Genomic DNA, 18,392 nt, shown 5'->3' on the forward strand with positions numbered 1-18,392 from the left:
GGTTGAATTCAACTGAACTCTGCACATGGTCAGAAGTACGGCGCCTGCAATTCACGCGTCGGGAAGACTGCTTTATCACGCCGGAACGGACGTCTGTGCATTTTCAGCAAGCTTTGACATCGTTCTGCAGGTTTGCTTTGTTTTTGTCACTTTATTAGGGTGATATATATTTAAGCCGCTAAATATAACTGGCACTTATACATGCTTTGCCATTGCAACCTTGAAGTAACCACCTTCTGACTTTGTGCGATTTTCTAGCCGTGTTCGCGCAGCAAGTTTTATACGCCTGTCAAGTCGATATCATAAAAAGAGACTGCAAGCATGACGCGAGAGCCGAAAAAACGAGGCGAGCAGTTCCTCTTGCTTCACAGTGGTTAAAGCTCAGCTAGCTGCCTCGCGTCTTAATCGACGGGTGATTCTCCAGTGGCACGGAGGACTTCACTCTAACCTTCTCAGGAAACAGTGCCATGGCCGTATAATTTTTTTTCGCACGCCGCAAACGCTTGTTCACGAAAGTACACGGCTGCTACTGTAAGCATGCCATATCAAAACAACAATCATATGATTCGTAGTCCACACCGCAGAACATCGATAGCGTGTACGGCTTCATTTCGGAGTGCATGTGGACCATTATTCATCTTTAAAGGGCCAGTAAACAACCCGGACGTCCAAAAATTGTTATGAAGGGAAATATGCGCACTTTTGCTACGTGAACATGCTGCCGCAATAATTTTGCGAATGCGTGCTACAATAAGGAAGTTACAGGGGTTAGAACATCCGTTTCAGCTGGTTTCAAATTTTCGCGCGGCTTCGCCACCCTTCTCCGCCACAGGGAGGGGAAGGCGTAGCCCGTCGTCGTGACTCCGCCCACTTCGGCAACGTGACTCGACGTCAGCAATTGACGTCATCGAGGAGCGGGATCAGTCGCAATGTACTTCCGCTTGCTGCAGCTCCTGGTTGTTTATTGTTTACATTGTCGCACGTGCTCCGCAACTTGACGGGCAGTTTTCGGCTTTTCAGTATTTTTGAACCTTTGTGACAGTTCACAAAGCAGAGGGAATGCTTGCTTGCTTTCCAAGACGACGAAGGGGCGCGAGAGAAAAGCGTTGAGAACCCCGCTTGCCGCAAGGGCGACCCGTCCGAGCTACCGGAGATTCCCCCTTTCTCTCTTGATTTGCAGCCGACCACTGAAGAACGCTTCCTCCACGTGTTGCTCATGTCGAAGGCAAACTGCGTGCAGGTGCCATGAAGTGCGGGGAACATACGCATGACCAAAGAACCAAAGTATCTATAAACGTTGCGCATGACAACTGCGTTCTGCGCGGCCGAAACCGCATCACCGCAGGGCCAAGAAACAAGGCGCAGTTTCGTAGCGGTGGGTGGGAACAGGAACTGACGTTAACCTGGCTTAGACCAATCGACGAGCTCAGTGCTACGTCAACTCGCCGATCGCCGAGTTGGCGTCACTGCGCGTACGAGGAGGATTGGTCAGGCGTAGGAAAGAAGCGCGGGAATTGTTTTTCGAAATGAAGGGTCTGCGCGGCGCGCAGCGCTGTAATATTCGGAAAACGTGATCGCCGCGGTCTACTGTACGAATTAGCGAACTTGTTTGGGGTGTGTAAAAAAAAAGTCGCAGCCTGTTTACGGGCCCTTTAACATGACAGAATGAGACTTACCTCGAGGTATACGTCCTCCTACACGGTGTAATCGCGACTTGGGAAATGCATTTCGCTTTGAGTCGGGCGTCGTTGTCGTCGATCGTCTGCTCTTCACCGTTAACGTGATTGACGAGCCTTTTTCATTTTATCAAGTTCGCTTTTCGGAAGTGCCAGTCAAGCTTGAAGGCCCTTTTGAAGCCGCACTGCAAGTGGTACATTGTGAGGCGCCGCAAGTGCACCGCGAGAGCTCTGCACGTGCACAGAAGCGAGCGGCAACGCGGAGGAGAGAAGGGAAAACGCGCGCTGCTTACCACGGCCGGTCTGGAGGCGCGCCTCTAGACCGGCCGTGTGCTTACACTCCTGTTTTTATTTTTCTGCCAGAGATGGCGCTGCCTGTCAAGAGCAGCAGCGCCGCTAAGCGTTGCTTGGGAAGCCTATGGAGAGGGCGCGGCGCCGCGTCCAAAGGTCACGCGCTGACACGCTGCAACGCGTACGTGTGTTCAGGCTAGTTCAGGCCTTTACTCTCGTCCTGTTCGCAACTTGGCTCCGTCGTACGGCGCTGACGCACAAAAAAGTCGGCGCTGGCGCACGATAGTTAACGACTTAGGCGGCTGTACATGGCATGCATGGCGGGATTTTCAGGTTTTGACCTGCATTTTACGTTTGGCACACACTCAAGTTATGCCATACGAATTTTTGTATATATCAAGCTAATGAAACGGCCGCGAGAGCACCAAGATCGTGTCATTTGAAATCATGACGTGCATGACATGCCTGTCCCGATTTTCATGCTGCAACCTGTCGTTTGTGTTCGTGATACATTTAGGTCCTATCTCACCAATTTTGGTATATATCAAGTCAACGAAACGGCCACGAGAGCACAAAGTCGTAGGTGGCTAGATAGATAGATAGATAGATAGATAGATAGATAGATAGATAGATAGATAGATAGATAGATAGATAGATAGATAGATAGATAGATAGATAGATAGATAGATAGATACGCTGCGCTTTTGTCTTGTACTTCAACCATTGGCGTAGCCAGAGTTGGGTGGGGGTTGAAACACGCTCCCTCCGAAAATTTTACATTTTGTATGTATACGGTACTATACACGTACACATACAAACGCCCGCACAAACGTATGATGTGACAGCAGCGCAACACACGAATGTCTCTCTTCCAAGGTGCTCAAGCTTTTTTGACTTCTTAAACTGCTCAGAAGTGAAAACATTTTCCAGAAGTTAGCTTTCATGTTTAAATATCATTGTCACATAACTGATCTGCTTTTGGGGCGAATACGTTCGCGTAATAGCTCGAGAATTGACCCAATCGAACTTCAGAAAATGGATATTATCTTGCAGTGTCTGCGACGTTTGGGAACCACGAGAATTGGCATGCAGTGTCTGAGGTGTTCGCACTTGCACTCCTATACGTACTACGTGGTTTAGTGAACAGCACGGAAACAATCACTTGGTATTATTATATTTATTCAAGAACACGAGAAACATCATCACGCATATTTATCTTCTGCATTTGCATGAAACTTGATCACGCCGCAGGTATAAAAATTATAAACTGTGGTGCACAATGCCCATAAAGTCACACGACAAAAAAAAAAAGAAAAGACTATATATGGCGCGGACAACTAGTGTACATGTCGCAATGAAAGGCAACGTAAACACGATCTTGATCCTCACTCTGTACAGTCTGCGGCTCTTGCGAAACGGTAATCTCCGGCAGCGACATCCCATCTAAGACAATAAGGGTGGCGAGTTCTTGCGCGGTTGGTCGATACCGACCCACTCACTGCACTTTTGAAAACCAAAGGCACGGCGAAAGCAGCGCTCGTCTTGTCTCGCGCTCGCATGAAAAGCACACGGTGGATGCCAAAAGCGCGCGTAAACCACTAGCAGTTCCGCATTTCCCAAACGTAGCACTTTTTTAAGCATCCTAGTTAAAAAAAAGGCACAGAGCGTGAGACTTTTCCTTTTACTTTTGAACATTGGCGGCAAAAGCAACGCCACTCCGCAAGATTAACCTGTATAGCTATAAAGAAGAATAAAGATACGCAGTGCCGTTTTGTTAACATCACACGGCGTTGCAGTTTTCTTTGGCAGGAGCTTGGTGCTTCCTAATCGGAAGACGAAACTAGATTTGAAGGAATATTCTTGAATGTTCCGTGGCAAAGCGTGGCCGCTTGGTCACATTCGAGCTGTTTGAGGTTCTGTCGCCCTGCTTAGCTTTCCTGCGCGTGCGGCAACTCGCTGAAACAGTAACACCGGCTAGGTAAGATTCACTCGCTCCAAGCTGACAAACAAAGAGTGAGCAAGAAAGCCGCACCCATCACAAAATATGACTGTTGTGAAGGACTGCAAATGCAAATCGAGGCTTGCTGGTCCAAATTAAGACTACGAACTCGAAGAGGGGAAAAAGACACACACACACGCAAAATGAAACATCACAATAACTTACTCCCGCCTCGCAGCCATACAGTCACTTCAACAGCGCACACGACTCTCAGCGTTTTGGTTTCTCTGTGGACTAGATGTTCATCGAGGTATTACATACCGGCAAAGCGGCAAAGAAAGCCGCTGACAAGAAACACCTGAGGTAACATGCGCGTTGCACAGATTCAACAATGATGCTGGCGCAAGTAACATAACTGAGCGCCTTTCCGCCAGCTGCTATATAAGTGTGGAGATGCATTGATCGCATTCATTCCCTTAAGCAAGCGCTGCGCAGCTGTGCTCAGATATCCGGCTAAATTTCTGGTCACACGTGGCGCACCTTGGTTACGATAATTTAAAAAAAAATATAGACGTAATGAGAAAAAATTCTTGAGAATACAACTTGAAGTTCACGTCATCGGTCACATCACAATCATTAATCACTACTGTAGGATAAGCTGCTACCATGTGTCTGTAGCTTGCGTTAGAGGTAAGTGTGCACGTGAATATTAAGGCGTACGTATTCCACTATCATCATCCCCATGTTCGCAGAAGCGTACAGGCAATGTGTCTAGACGCTTGCAAGCATAACTATGTGGTACATGAATTGATTTGGCACTTTTTTTGCGCACAATGCAAAAGGCACAATAATGCAATTTCAGACCTCAGCACACCTATATGTAAACTGTTCAGTTCGAAATAGTTCGGGCTAAACTAACGAGTACAGGTTCACTCAACTTTAAACAAACATATAAAAATAATTACACGGTCATCTTTTCTCTTTCTCTTGCAGCGGCATTTAGGCCAAATGGCAAGCTGTCCAGCCATTTGATTAAACACTGAAGGGGACTGTTTCGAAAGGCATGTAATCTGCACGTGCACGCAGCGAGTTTTAGCCTGTTCACCTAATATCCACTTCCTCAGCTCGCTTGCTTTTAGGTGCAGGTGGATTCCTACGTTGAAGGCAACAGGAATTCGGGAATAAAGCTTAAGGCTGACAATTCGGTATTGTCAGTGGCCGGCAATAACCGGGTCAAGCATCAGACGAGCAGTCAAGAGAAGTGAACTGTGGCAGTGCTGTCTGTTAACAAGTGCAAAAATGGCACAAAGGTATCTGAGCAGAAAGCAACCTAAAAGCAAACAAGCCACAGCTTCCTTCTTAAAAAGAATAAAGTTCCGTGATCGGTGGTGATACAAAACAGAAACAACAAACATCGACCGACACATACAATACAACCTCTCCTTGAAAGAGAGAACATGCCCATCAGAGACGCCGCGCATAGAAGAGCTGCGTGATAAGGAACATCCACAGTTACTTTTGGATTCATTCGTCATTCTCGCGAATGAAGGACCTTTCAGAGGGAAAAAAAAATCCTGCTAGCAGTTGACAGGCTTTTTTTTTCACCTTTTCTTTTTGTGATGATTCTGAAACGATATCACTGTCTAACCAAGAAATATGCATAGACCATCTAATCTGCCTGCCCAATCTGGTAAAATTTTCTGAAATGCGGCAGCACAACGCCGACAGCTAAACACTCAATGCTCGCTTCTCAGCGTCACTGTCGACAGTCAAAGGTGGCGAACAGACGCAGTACAGGACTTCTTGACATTACAGATGCTACCCCCCATTCAAGCTGCTCGTCTAAGCTGGGTCCTACGCCTCCCCATGGGCGGCCCGAGAACGCTCCCGACCAGCAGGACGCTCAGTCATCGGGCACAGGAGGTGCGGGTATGTCGGGGATGCTGAGCCGCAACTGCTGCTTGCTGGACAGGGTCGCAGGGAGGGGGGCGCCACCGGCGCCCCACTTCGGGATGTCGTAGTAGTGTCGGCCGTCGTCGGGCTCCGGAGGACAGGGAGGTGGCGCGACACGTCGTAGCGCGGCCATCGGAAAGTCGTAGTCGAGCAGCGGATTGTGCCGATGGTCGATGACGGGTCGCGGCACTTGCGGAATGTCGTAGTACACGCCCGCCGATGGGTTCGCCATCGCAGGCTTGGCTGCAGGTAACCACGAAAGTCTGAGTACGAGGGTGCTTAGCGGTCTGTTCGCAGCATTTTAGCCCAAGCTGCGGTTAGGTATCACATTATAAATACTATATGAGGCATTTCGCTCTCCCTCCCACAATAACTAAGACACTATAAGGGCAGGTGGGGGGACGGAAAATGCTTGGAGGTTTGCTGATCGATTTATGTTCTCCAATTCAGAGTGACGTTGCGCAACCCATTCACGCAATAAGCGAGTAAACAAAGAATTTAATACAAATGCATGGGAGAACACTTTGTGATGTTTAGTTACTTGAACTGACGAGAAATCGTTGAACAAGGAATGTCAGCGACATTCCCTGTTCCACGATTTCTCACCGATTCAAGCCCCCATCTTCCCCCGAGCTTCTTGTCTTGTTTAGCTGCTTGAAGGCAGTTAAAAGGTTCCTGAAACATTTCTTTTTAATTATGCAAGCAGTTAGGCTGCAACTAGAGTAAATAATTCGCACCGTGATTTAATTAAACAAATCATTTCGTATCAAGAGAGCTACGGGTGATTAAAGGTTACTCTCCCACCCGTGTTATGCTTTTTCTCCTCAAACCCTTAGCCGAGCACTGAGCTCGGCCTTCCGCGATCCTCCGCCGGCGCGCTGAAGATCGTGGAGGCTACACTCCGTGCTTGTTTGGTTGATCTCTGCGCCACCAGGTGTCGTCACAAACGCGGCCGCTCGCATTTCCTCCTCAGGTACAAACGCTAAGAAGTCGATCAGATCGAGCGCACTAGTGACGTCGCAAAACATGACCCGCCCCAAATGCAGGGACGGCTTAAAAAGCAACTGTGGCGGCATCGCTACGATCTGTAGCGATGCGCATGTTCATTACCTATTTATGTAAATTACACATTTTTTTTACGCATAGCGCTTGAATCGGCTTGTTGTCGGACCTACGCTACCGGCTCAATGGTTTGTAAACGATCGCCAAAACCGTTTCAATGTCCCATTAGGTTGTGCGTAGCATCGATAAGAAGTCTACTTTCATCAGAAAAGCCGAAGTATTGACAGCGGTGGCAGTCTACTGGACAACTACACCATGTAAGCTTCGCAGTTTCATCAGCCGTATATATGTCAGTAAACAACAGCTCACTAAATAATTGAACAAGCGCACGATAAAACTCCAAAGCTAACCGCTCTCTTCATCCGTGATTACGTCTAAAATTTGATTTTGCACGCAAAAAGCTGGAGTTAGGGTATCATGCTTGCAACATACCTGATGAGCTCATATTGCCATGCAGCGAAATGCTGGACGGTATGCTGTTCCCCCTGACTTCCGAGATGGTGGACGCTGCAGTGTCTCCGGCCTGAGGGCAAGCCTGCAAAAGATCGATCACGTTAAGGGAAAGGAAAGAGGCGCGAAACTCTGTGTTCATTATTTCGATGGTACATACAGGGTGCACCAGCTAACTCTAGCCAGGGTTTAAAAATATGCCAACGCACCCAATGACGACGCGACCAAACACACGTTGCTGACTATCGCATGCAGTAAGTCACACTATTTTTGTGTTATGTTTAATCGCTTAGTTAGACAAGATTAATTAACAAAGTTCTAAAGAAACGAAGCTGGGCAAAAAATTCCAATGAAAAAGTTGTAGATGTGTTTGCAAAACGTCCGTTTAGACAGTTTTTAACTTTCTATCGCATTAGTGTTTTTATGCTTACTGCTGGTGCCCGCGAAATACGAAAGATTACTACGTGACATGCCCGCTTGCGCGAACTGATTGTAGTGCTCGCTAACGTTCGGCGTACAAACGATATGCCTCCTGCGCGGCGGTTCATAACAGTGACAAGCAGACGCAGCGTTTATCGCTTGTGTTGCCACAAGCAAAAGGTGAATTCCTCATCGCACAGCCACCATCTTCGCTGCATTGTCGCCTTTGAAGCAGCAGCACACGTGGCCCAATGCTACGGTCGTTTACAGGCGGAAAGTTAGGGAGCACTGCAGTTATGGTGCAAAAGTGGGCATGTCACGTGATATTATTGTTATATTTCGCTGGAATCTACAAGAAGCAGGAAAACGCCAACAAATAAACAAATAAATTATATATGTGTGTGTGTGTGTAGTATTGAACGTAATTACTAGATGAAGAACGTTAATCTATAGACCTGGAAAAGCTCGCAATATGTTTTCTATCATTCCAGATAAGGAAGGTGTGTCTAGCCTGAACGTACTATCGTGAGCAATATGAGCTGGAACACGCGAGCGTGTGGCGAATAGCCTCCAAACCGAGATAACGTGATTCGTGCATGGCGCTGCCGAAACCGGAGGGGAAAGGAGGGGCGCTCTTCCGCTGACTGTCGGCACACCCGCTTCGCTAGCGTTGCTGCGAAACGGCAGGTGACTGCGTGGCATCGGCCGCTAGCAATGAAAACGCAAGAAAAAGATTGCACAAAAAGCAGTAATAAATAAAAGAGGCGTAGCAAAACGCCCAGTGGACACCACCTAGGTATAATACAAGCACGGCCTGTGGATCACGACAGGCTACATCACAGCCGATATCTCAGCAGCTACATAGTCTGATGGGTCATTGGATGTGGATGTGCGCGTTGATGTGAATTCATATCACCGCTAGCAGTCACTGAGACGCTACAAGCTACAGTTTTTGCAGCAACGATATTGAGGCGGGAGTGTCAATAGCTAGCGGAAGCGCGGCGCCCTTTCCACTTTGTTTCCAACAGTGGCCGCTGCGAATCAGCCGATGTAGGGTTCGAGGCTATTCGCCACTCGCTCACGCGTTCGAGCTCATATTGCTCACGATAGTACATCTGGATCCAGTGCATTTAAGAGTGCAAGGAAGTCCGAACCTGTAGCACATAAAACAAGCCTTCCTAATTAAAAATATTCCCTAGTTAATGCATTCCTTTGTTACACATCCCCAAAGAGTTCCGACAAGGAAACGACGACGAACTGTAAAAGTGCGAGCGGAAAGACAGGAGGAACGGAAAGGAAATGACAGGACAGACGCTCCTTTCCCTTCCTGCTGTATTTCCGCTCGTACCTTTGCAATAAGTTGCACCAACCGGCCCAGAAGGTCACCATTATGAAACGACGACGAACACGACGCCTCGGGGTAGCGGGAATAAAGCTTCGCTTTAAGAATAGGCGGGGTCCGTGACGTAAGCGCGGCGTGGGTAAATGGTCGTGTAGTATGGGAGAAGGCATGCAGATGAACGGGATATGCAGATACACAGTGCCGTTCGAAATAACGTAAACGAGTTCGCACAACTGCAAGCAGAATATAGCTCGTCACCTAGAAACATTTGGTTTACTCCCACCTCGGGTATAAGATATATGAAATTCTTGAGGTAAACAGCTCTCTAAACAGCACTTTAGAATTTATACTGTATACGGTATAAAACAAATATCCAACTGTGCTATACTAGGCCACAAGTTTGCTGAAAAGCTCTGCGTAGTGTTTGCTATATAGGGAGTTTACTTCTCATATTTCGTTGCTCTAAATTTTCTGTATTCCGTTTTATTTTTGTTTAGAAACAAAAATTTTGTCGCTATTTCGGGCTAGCAGGTTGTGTAGCAACCTTAATTTTTTTTTTTTTGTCACTGCTTCTAACAAATGGCACCATATCTGAAACCAGGAACAGCGGCTTGATGTGAATGGACTTTTCGTATTCTGCCATTAGCTCCGCTACCGCATGATAGACGATTTGAGGCTGTTAGGAGGACATCTCTACGGGGGAAAACGATTCCCTGCCATGCGGCAAGGTACTACGTGGCCCAGCTGACGAAGCGCCAGTGCGGCGCGTCCACCTGTGCGCAGGGTGTCTACCGAGTTGACATTTCTAAATTCCCTGAGTTTTCCAGGTTTTCCCTGAGTGTTTTTGCTGAAATTCCCTGAGTGAAACAGAACATTGTTTTATGTCAAGATGGGTAGAGACCATATCGCTCGGTGATGTCACTCTCTAATACGCATTTTAGAAAATGAAAACGACTTAATCCCATTTGAATAGTACATGAAACAGATAAACCTCAATATAGCAAAGTTGGTAAAATCGGCAACTCACCTCGTTATATCGAAACTTGGTTAAACTGAAATTCGACCTTTCACGCAAAGCATAGTTACTGAAGGATTAATCTTAAACTGAAAAGGCCACAAGAATGCTCGACTAATATGGGAACATGAAAAAACTTTTTTTATTATTTTTTTGCGTGAAAAAAAAATCAATTTTGTTGAGCCTGAGATGCAGCAATCACAGTTAGATGCCTTGCCAGAGTGTCACATGTAAAGACGAAACAAATGCGGGTTTAATGCACTGTGGAATTGCGCTTGTTCTGCTGCTGCGGATTGTTGTCAAATCCTTGCGCGTTGCCCAGAGCAATGCAACGCCTTTGCTATCATGTTGCCCAACCGAACTATTTGCTCTCCACGAACGCATAACATCGAAAACCATCCCACGTTAGAAAAAAAAGAGTCAGTTTCACCGCGAGAGCAAAATAGTAAATCCGATAGCAACAAAGACGAATTTTATATGAATATAGGCTAGCAGCTCGCTCCTTCAGGAAACGGAGGCGCTGCACTAAGAGAAGTGCCCTATCTATGATCTATGGCTCAGGGGCGGATTCAGGTACATAATGGAGGGGGGGGGGGGGGTCAAAGGCTGAAGCCAACGCTCAGCAGTGCATTTTGGTGGGTCACGCACATTTACAACAGCCCAGAGGGGATTATGGTGGTGCCTAAGAAGCCTTCGTTGGAAATGTGCATAGCGAAGCAAGAAAGGGTAGAGATATGAGAGGTAGAGAGCAGGGACAAGATTCTCTTTACCCCTTCTGGACAGTGGCAGGCAAAGCAACCTGACAAAGGGGGCAAACTCGACAAGCAAGCCTGACAAAGGAGGTGGACGACAGGCACTGAAGGGAGGGGGCGGGGGCTGGCGATCGCCGCTACCCCCCCCCCCCCCGGGATCTGCCACTGCTATGGCTTCAACGGAAGTTTTGCAATTAGAGCACAACACCTACAAAGGTATGAGCCGTATGCTGATCCCCACTAAAGATACCGCGGCGCACGCGACCACGCCCGCTGGAACAAAGTACGCACTTCCTGTCGGACTCAGCCCCCCCCCCCCCTTCCCAACGCGCCGGCTCCTATCCATGTGCCCATCGCACGAATGAGACGGTCGGCTCGTTGCATCTCTGCTTAAGCCCCGTTCGTCGGCAGCGCTCGCGCACTTTCACTCGCACATGGAGCATGCGACGCGCGGGGTGATGTAATCGCGATTTGGACTTGATAGGGCAGATCATGGCGAAGGCAAAAAATTCGCGTCGGAGTGTCTATATAATTGCTATCGCAAAAAAAAGCAATATAGCTGCGGGCTAAGATCGCATGAAAGCACAGCAGCAGCCTGAATTACGGCACATCCGATTACGGTGGAAGCGTTGCTGTTTTCCGACATCGCGCGCCGAATCGAGCATGTGGGACCCGTGCCGGTGTCGCGAATTTCGGTCGCCGCTATGCCATGGCTCTAAAAAGTTTTGTAATTCGGCTTTGTAGCAAACACCCACGTGGTGTGGCTAGCAATTGCCAGCTGCAGCCCCAAAAAATTTCAGTCGGCTGCCTAAAACTTGTTTCAGCAGTGCCCTCATCGGGAAAAAAAAAGAAATAAAAAAGCTTTCACTTGCTGTGAATGGGCCCGTTAGTTACGCTAGCTCTCGCCTGGAAATTTATTATATTCTTCACGCAGTCCTAAATAGCATCTTTGAAGCTCGGGATCAGAGCGAGTGAGCTCTCCGATAACAGCCAACAAGCGTCTTTTTTCTCGCCCATCGGGATGGCTTGCCAGATACGAGCCTTGTCGAAGACATTCGCTTCCTGCGCGATCGCGATCGCTTGCAAGATAACTCAAGCTCGTTACATCTACTGCTACCGCTTCTACAACTAATCAGGGTGTCTACCGAGTTGACATTTCTAAATTCCCTGAGTTTTCCAGGTTTTCCCTGAGTGTTTTTGCTGAAATTCCCTGAGTGAAACAGAACATTGTTTTATGTCAAGATGGGTAGAGACCATATCGCTCGGTGATGTCACTCTCTAATACGCATTTTAGAAAATGAAAACGACTTAATCCCATTTGAATAGTACATGAAACAGATAAACCTCAATATAGCAAAGTTGGTAAAATCGGCAACTCACCTCGTTATATCGAAACTTGGTTAAACTGAAATTCGACCTTTCACGCAAAGCATAGTTACTGAAGGATTAATCTTAAACTGAAAAGGCCACAAGAATGCTCGACTAATATGGGAACATGAAAAAACTTTTTTTATTATTTTTTTGCGTGAAAAAAAAAATCAATTTTGTTGAGCCTGAGATGCAGCAATCACAGTTAGATGCCTTGCCAGAGTGTCACATGTAAAGACGAAACAAATGCGGGTTTAATGCACTGTGGAATTGCGCTTGTTCTGCTGCTGCGGATTGTTGTCAAATCCTTGCGCGTTGCCCAGAGCAATGCAACGCCTTTGCTATCATGTTGCCCAACCGAACTATTTGCTCTCCACGAACGCATAACATCGAAAACCATCCCACGTTAGAAAAAAAAGAGTCAGTTTCACCGCGAGAGCAAAATAGTAAATCCGATAGCAACAAAGACGAATTTTATATGAATATAGGCTAGCAGCTCGCTCCTTCAGGAAACGGAGGCGCTGCACTAAGAGAAGTGCCCTATCTATGATCTATGGCTCAGGGGCGGATTCAGGTACATAATGGGGGGGGGGGGGGGTAAAAGGCTGAAGCCAACGCTCAGCAGTGCATTTTGGTGGGTCACGCACATTTACAACAGCCCAGAGGGGATTATGGTGGTGCCTAAGAAGCCTTCGTTGGAAATGTGCATAGCGAAGCAAGAAAGGGTAGAGATATGAGAGGTAGAGAGCAGGGACAAGATTCTCTTTACCCCTTCTGGACAGTGGCAGGCAAAGCAACCTGACAAAGGGGGCAAACTCGACAAGCAAGCCTGACAAAGGAGGTGGACGACAGGCACTGAAGGGAGGGGGCGGGGGCTGGCGATCGCCGCTACCCCCCCCCCCCCCCGGGATCTGCCACTGCTATGGCTTCAACGGAAGTTTTGCAATTAGAGCACAACACCTACAAAGGTATGAGCCGTATGCTGATCCCCACTAAAGATACCGCGGCGCACGCGACCACGCCCGCTGGAACAAAGTACGCACTTCCTGTCGGACTCAGCCCCCCCCCCCCCCTTCCCAACGCGCCGGCTCCTATCCATGTGCCCATCGCACGAATGAGACGGTCGGCTCGTTGCATCTCTGCTTAAGCCCCGTTCGTCGGCAGCGCTCGCGCACTTTCACTCGCACATGGAGCATGCGACGCGCGGGGTGATGTAATCGCGATTTGGACTTGATAGGGCAGATCATGGCGAAGGCAAAAAATTCGCGTCGGAGTGTCTATATAATTGCTATCGCAAAAAAAAGCAATATAGCTGCGGGCTAAGATCGCATGAAAGCACAGCAGCAGCCTGAATTACGGCACATCCGATTACGGTGGAAGCGTTGCTGTTTTCCGACATCGCGCGCCGAATCGAGCATGTGGGACCCGTGCCGGTGTCGCGAATTTCGGTCGCCGCTATGCCATGGCTCTAAAAAGTTTTGTAATTCGGCTTTGTAGCAAACACCCACGTGGTGTGGCTAGCAATTGCCAGCTGCAGCCCCAAAAAATTTCAGTCGGCTGCCTAAAACTTGTTTCAGCAGTGCCCTCATCGGGAAAAAAAAAGAAATAAAAAAGCTTTCACTTGCTGTGAATGGGCCCGTTAGTTACGCTAGCTCTCGCCTGGAAATTTATTATATTCTTCACGCAGTCCTAAATAGCATCTTTGAAGCTCGGGATCAGAGCGAGTGAGCTCTCCGATAACAGCCAACAAGCGTCTTTTTTCTCGCCCATCGGGATGGCTTGCCAGATACGAGCCTTGTCGAAGACATTCGCTTCCTGCGCGATCGCGATCGCTTGCAAGATAACTCAAGCTCGTTACATCTACTGCTACCGCTTCTACAACTAATCATGGTTGTTACTTGACACGCGGCGATAACAAAAACACCATATCGGGCGCTAACGCACAGCACGCGCGAGAAAGATTACAGAACTACACCGCGTACTCCCAGAACATCCTGACAACATTGCGCGATACGATGTGTCGTGGTTCGCGGTTCCCGCATGCCACGCATTAGCCGGATTCTCTCCCACTTCACCGCTCCGAAGGCGATGACAGTAAAGTCCCTGAAACTTCGTAAAGTAGCGACATACGTGCATGAAAGCGCGCCTCCTCTCTTTTCTCCCTCCTCTGCCCTCTCCGAGGCTGACGCCGCGTCGGCATTGGCCAACTGCAGTCACGTGGGACCGCTCGGAGCGTTCGTTTGTTTACAGTCGCTTGCGACTGCCATCTTCGCTCTCGAAGCGCGGGCTCGCTGGTTCTCAGCGCATGTGTTTTATGGATACGCGCTTTCCATTCCGCGTGCGTTGTGCTCCGAGATACCTTGCACACAAGACCGACGTCACGGTTGGTTGCCATGGGCTTCTGCTGCGCTTTCGGATGCCGAAACAAATCAAGTGAAGGCAAAAAGCTGTTTATGATACCGTCCGGGAAGCGCAACGAGTTGCGAAGGAAGGCTTGGTTACACCGAATCGGAAGATAGAACTTTCGGCCGACGTTTTCGACGCGACTATGCGATGTAAGTTGCTATCCTCTCACTGTAAGTACTCGTCGAGGTTCGCGCAAATCGCTGCGTGCTATAACGCCGCAGACACGTCTCAGTTATTTGGGCAGTACGTCGCTTTTCCTCACACGTTTTATTGCTGCTTCTGCGGGGTCTGTACTAAGTGTTTTTTTTTTTTCGAAAATGTGATTGCGAAACTTCAGAGATTCGGTGCAGTTCTTTTGAAGAAACACAGTTACCGTGTGAAAGCTCACATTAGGTGTGGTACTCTCTGTTTTTGTTGCGTGCTCGTTTTCTTTCTGTTTTTTTTTTCCCGAAGCAAATAGCTTTCTCTGGCTCTTTGACGCCGACAGATCCGCCGGTGGACTTGCGATAAACGGTAGGTAGGCAAAGCGTGCGTGTCCAACCGAGTCGCAGGGTGCATTCATCGTTTAGGAACCTCACGTACACGTGTTATTTAGCGCGAAGGTTTACGTGCGTTTCGTGTGGAGGTTTATATCCGCGAGTGGCTTTCCGCCGCGGTGGAGCAGAGGTTGCGGTGCTCGGCTACTGATCCGAAGGTCGCGGTCGACCTCGGCGGTCACATTTCGACAGAGGCGAATAGCTTGAAGCCAGTGTGCCGTGCGATTTCAGTGTTCGTTAAAGAACATCAGATGGTCAAAATTTCCAGAGCCCTCCACTACGGCGTCTCTCATAATCATATCGTGGTAGTGGGACGTAAAACCCCAAATGATATTAATATCCGCGAGTGGAGCTCTCGCGAAGGAAACGTTTACGGTGGCAGGCTAGTTTATTCGTTCGCTTGCTCGTTCATTGAGGAGCGAGTATAGTTCGTATGTCAAGTACGTCTACGAGGCACACTTGCGCACTATGCTTGGTGCGTCTAATCTCTTAACGAATCACCAACTCTGTCTAAATGTATCGACTGGAAATGATGTACGCCTTCTGGCGCATTCTTCTTTCAATGAAGCTCCGAGCTGCTGCTTGCACTGACAGTCATTTTCTAAATAAATAATAGTCGCCACTCTTAATACAGCCAACACCCATTGCCCAAGTGTTTCTTCCACTCTAAAAACTGTCCGCACCTTTTGTGAAGTCTTCTTGCCCCTCACCAATAACCGTCCTCTGGCTAGTTTGCGCTTCCTTTCTTGAAAACTCGGCGCTCGGCACTTTCCTATCAAGGATGCTTTTTATTAACACGCACGTCATTCGTGACCTGAAAGTAGGGCGCGCCCGGCGATAATGCAAGGAAAGGCGCGCGAGATTGATAGTTATTGTTTCGGGACAGAAATACGCCCCATAGCACGCCCTTTTTGTGAGGTTGCTAAACAGTTAACAGAAAATAGCGAGCGCAGAGATTTGGTGAAAAAATTTTGTAGGAAAGAGACGCCTCAAATACGCCCTTTTGTATTGCAATGTACAGTGCTACATGATACAGGCACGTATAGCGGCGTTAACTATATTTACCCAACCGATACTTCGGAACGGCTACCTCTAGTGCGTACTGGCAGCCTCAGTGCGTCATTGGTATGCGCGGCGAATTCGCCTCGCGAGGACGACGTGTACAACGTATGGGTTTCAGAAGGCTTCATGTAGAGCGGGACATTAACGTTCAACATCACACATGTCCTTTACAAACCTGTCCTAACATCTCCTAAACGACATAAAATTAAAAAAAAAAGATACAAAGGTCTAGACGGCTAGTGCGAATGCTTAAAGCGCGCCGCCTGGCAAGCGCGCGCTCCCTTTGCGAAGCGTCGTCTGCTACGCAAGAGCAAGGTAGGTGGCGCCATGCTCGAAAAGAGAGTGCGAAGGAGAGGAGAACGAGGAGGAACGCGAGCGGAGGAGGAAAGTGTCGCTACTTTACGAAGTTTCAGGGACTTTAGATGACAGCATCAAAGTGCGCCACTTCCCCGCAGCGGCCGTTTGATTTGAAAAATGCGTTCACAAAATATCGAGCAAGCGCTACCGCGACTTTCGTCGCCTTTCAATAAAGATACTGTGGATTTTCCCTGATGGGAGCACAATTTCCCTGAGTTTTCCCTGAGAATTTCCAGACTACCCGAAATCCCTGAGAATTCCCGGTTTTCCCGGTCGGTAGACACCCTGCTAATCATGGTTGTTACTTGACACGCGGCGATAACAAAAACACCATATCGGGCGCTAACGCACAGCACGCGCGAGAAAGATTACAGAACTACACCGCGTACTCCCAGAACATCCTGACAACATTGCGCGATACGATGTGTCGTGGTTCGCGGTTCCCGCATGCCACGCATTAGCCGGATTCTCTCCCACTTCACCGCTCCGAAGGCGATGACAGTAAAGTCCCTGAAACTTCGTAAAGTAGCGACATACGTGCATGAAAGCGCGCCTCCTCTCTTTTCTCCCTCCTCTGCCCTCTCCGAGGCTGACGCCGCGTCGGCATTGGCCAACTGCAGTCACGTGGGACCGCTCGGAGCGTTCGTTTGTTTACAGTCGCTTGCGACTGCCATCTTCGCTCTCGAAGCGCGGGCTCGCTGGTTCTCAGCGCATGTGTTTTATGGATACGCGCTTTCCATTCCGCGTGCGTTGTGCTCCGAGATACCTTGCACACAAGACCGACGTCACGGTTGGTTGCCATGGCTTCTGCTGCGCTTTCGGATGCCGAAACAAATCAAGTGAAGGCAAAAAGCTGTTTATGATACCGTCCGGGAAGCGCAACGAGTTGCGAAGGAAGGCTTGGTTACACCGAATCGGAAGATAGAACTTTCGGCCGACGTTTTCGACGCGACTATGCGATGTAAGTTGCTATCCTCTCACTGTAAGTACTCGTCGAGGTTCGCGCAAATCGCTGCGTGCTATAACGCCGCAGACACGTCTCAGTTATTTGGGCAGTACGTCGCTTTTCCTCACACGTTTTATTGCTGCTTCTGCGGGGTCTGTACTAAGTGTTTTTTTTTTTTCGAAAATGTGATTGCGAAACTTCAGAGATTCGGTGCAGTTCTTTTGAAGAAACACAGTTACCGTGTGAAAGCTCACATTAGGTGTGGTACTCTCTGTTTTTGTTGCGTGCTCGTTTTCTTTCTGTTTTTTTTTTCCCGAAGCAAATAGCTTTCTCTGGCTCTTTGACGCCGACAGATCCGCCGGTGGACTTGCGATAAACGGTAGGTAGGCAAAGCGTGCGTGTCCAACCGAGTCGCAGGGTGCATTCATCGTTTAGGAACCTCACGTACACGTGTTATTTAGCGCGAAGGTTTACGTGCGTTTCGTGTGGAGGTTTATATCCGCGAGTGGCTTTCCGCCGCGGTGGAGCAGAGGTTTGCGGTGCTCGGCTACTGATCCGAAGGTCGCGGTCGACCTCGGCGGTCACATTTCGACAGAGGCGAATAGCTTGAAGCCAGTGTGCCGTGCGATTTCAGTGTTCGTTAAAGAACATCAGATGGTCAAAATTTCCAGAGCCCTCCACTACGGCGTCTCTCATAATCATATCGTGGTAGTGGGACGTAAAACCCCAAATGATATTAATATCCGCGAGTGGAGCTCTCGCGAAGGAAACGTTTACGGTGGCAGGCTAGTTTATTCGTTCGCTTGCTCGTTCATTG

At 48.5% G+C, this 18,392-nt stretch overlaps 1 protein-coding gene across 3 annotated transcripts in view; it reads right to left on the reverse strand.

Moving 5' to 3' along the window:
- Window positions 1–3,134: 3,134 nt before the first annotated feature.
- LOC119402794 (uncharacterized) overlaps window positions 3,135–18,392 on the reverse strand; it is a 116,002-nt gene continuing 100,744 nt past the window's right edge. For all 3 annotated transcript variants that reach the window (XM_037669896.2, XM_037669882.2, XM_037669864.2), the window contains exons 14-15: window positions 7,354–7,456; window positions 3,135–6,102 (exon numbers count right to left, since the gene is read on the reverse strand). In XM_037669896.2, coding sequence (XP_037525824.1) covers window positions 5,810–6,102; window positions 7,354–7,456 — 396 coding nt within the window. In that variant the 3' untranslated portion in view covers window positions 3,135–5,809. The remainder of the gene's footprint in view (window positions 6,103–7,353; window positions 7,457–18,392) is intronic.

Source organism: Rhipicephalus sanguineus, chromosome 1 (genome assembly GCF_013339695.2).
Source record: "Rhipicephalus sanguineus isolate Rsan-2018 chromosome 1, BIME_Rsan_1.4, whole genome shotgun sequence".
Taxonomy (NCBI): Eukaryota; Metazoa; Arthropoda; class Arachnida; order Ixodida; family Ixodidae; genus Rhipicephalus; species Rhipicephalus sanguineus.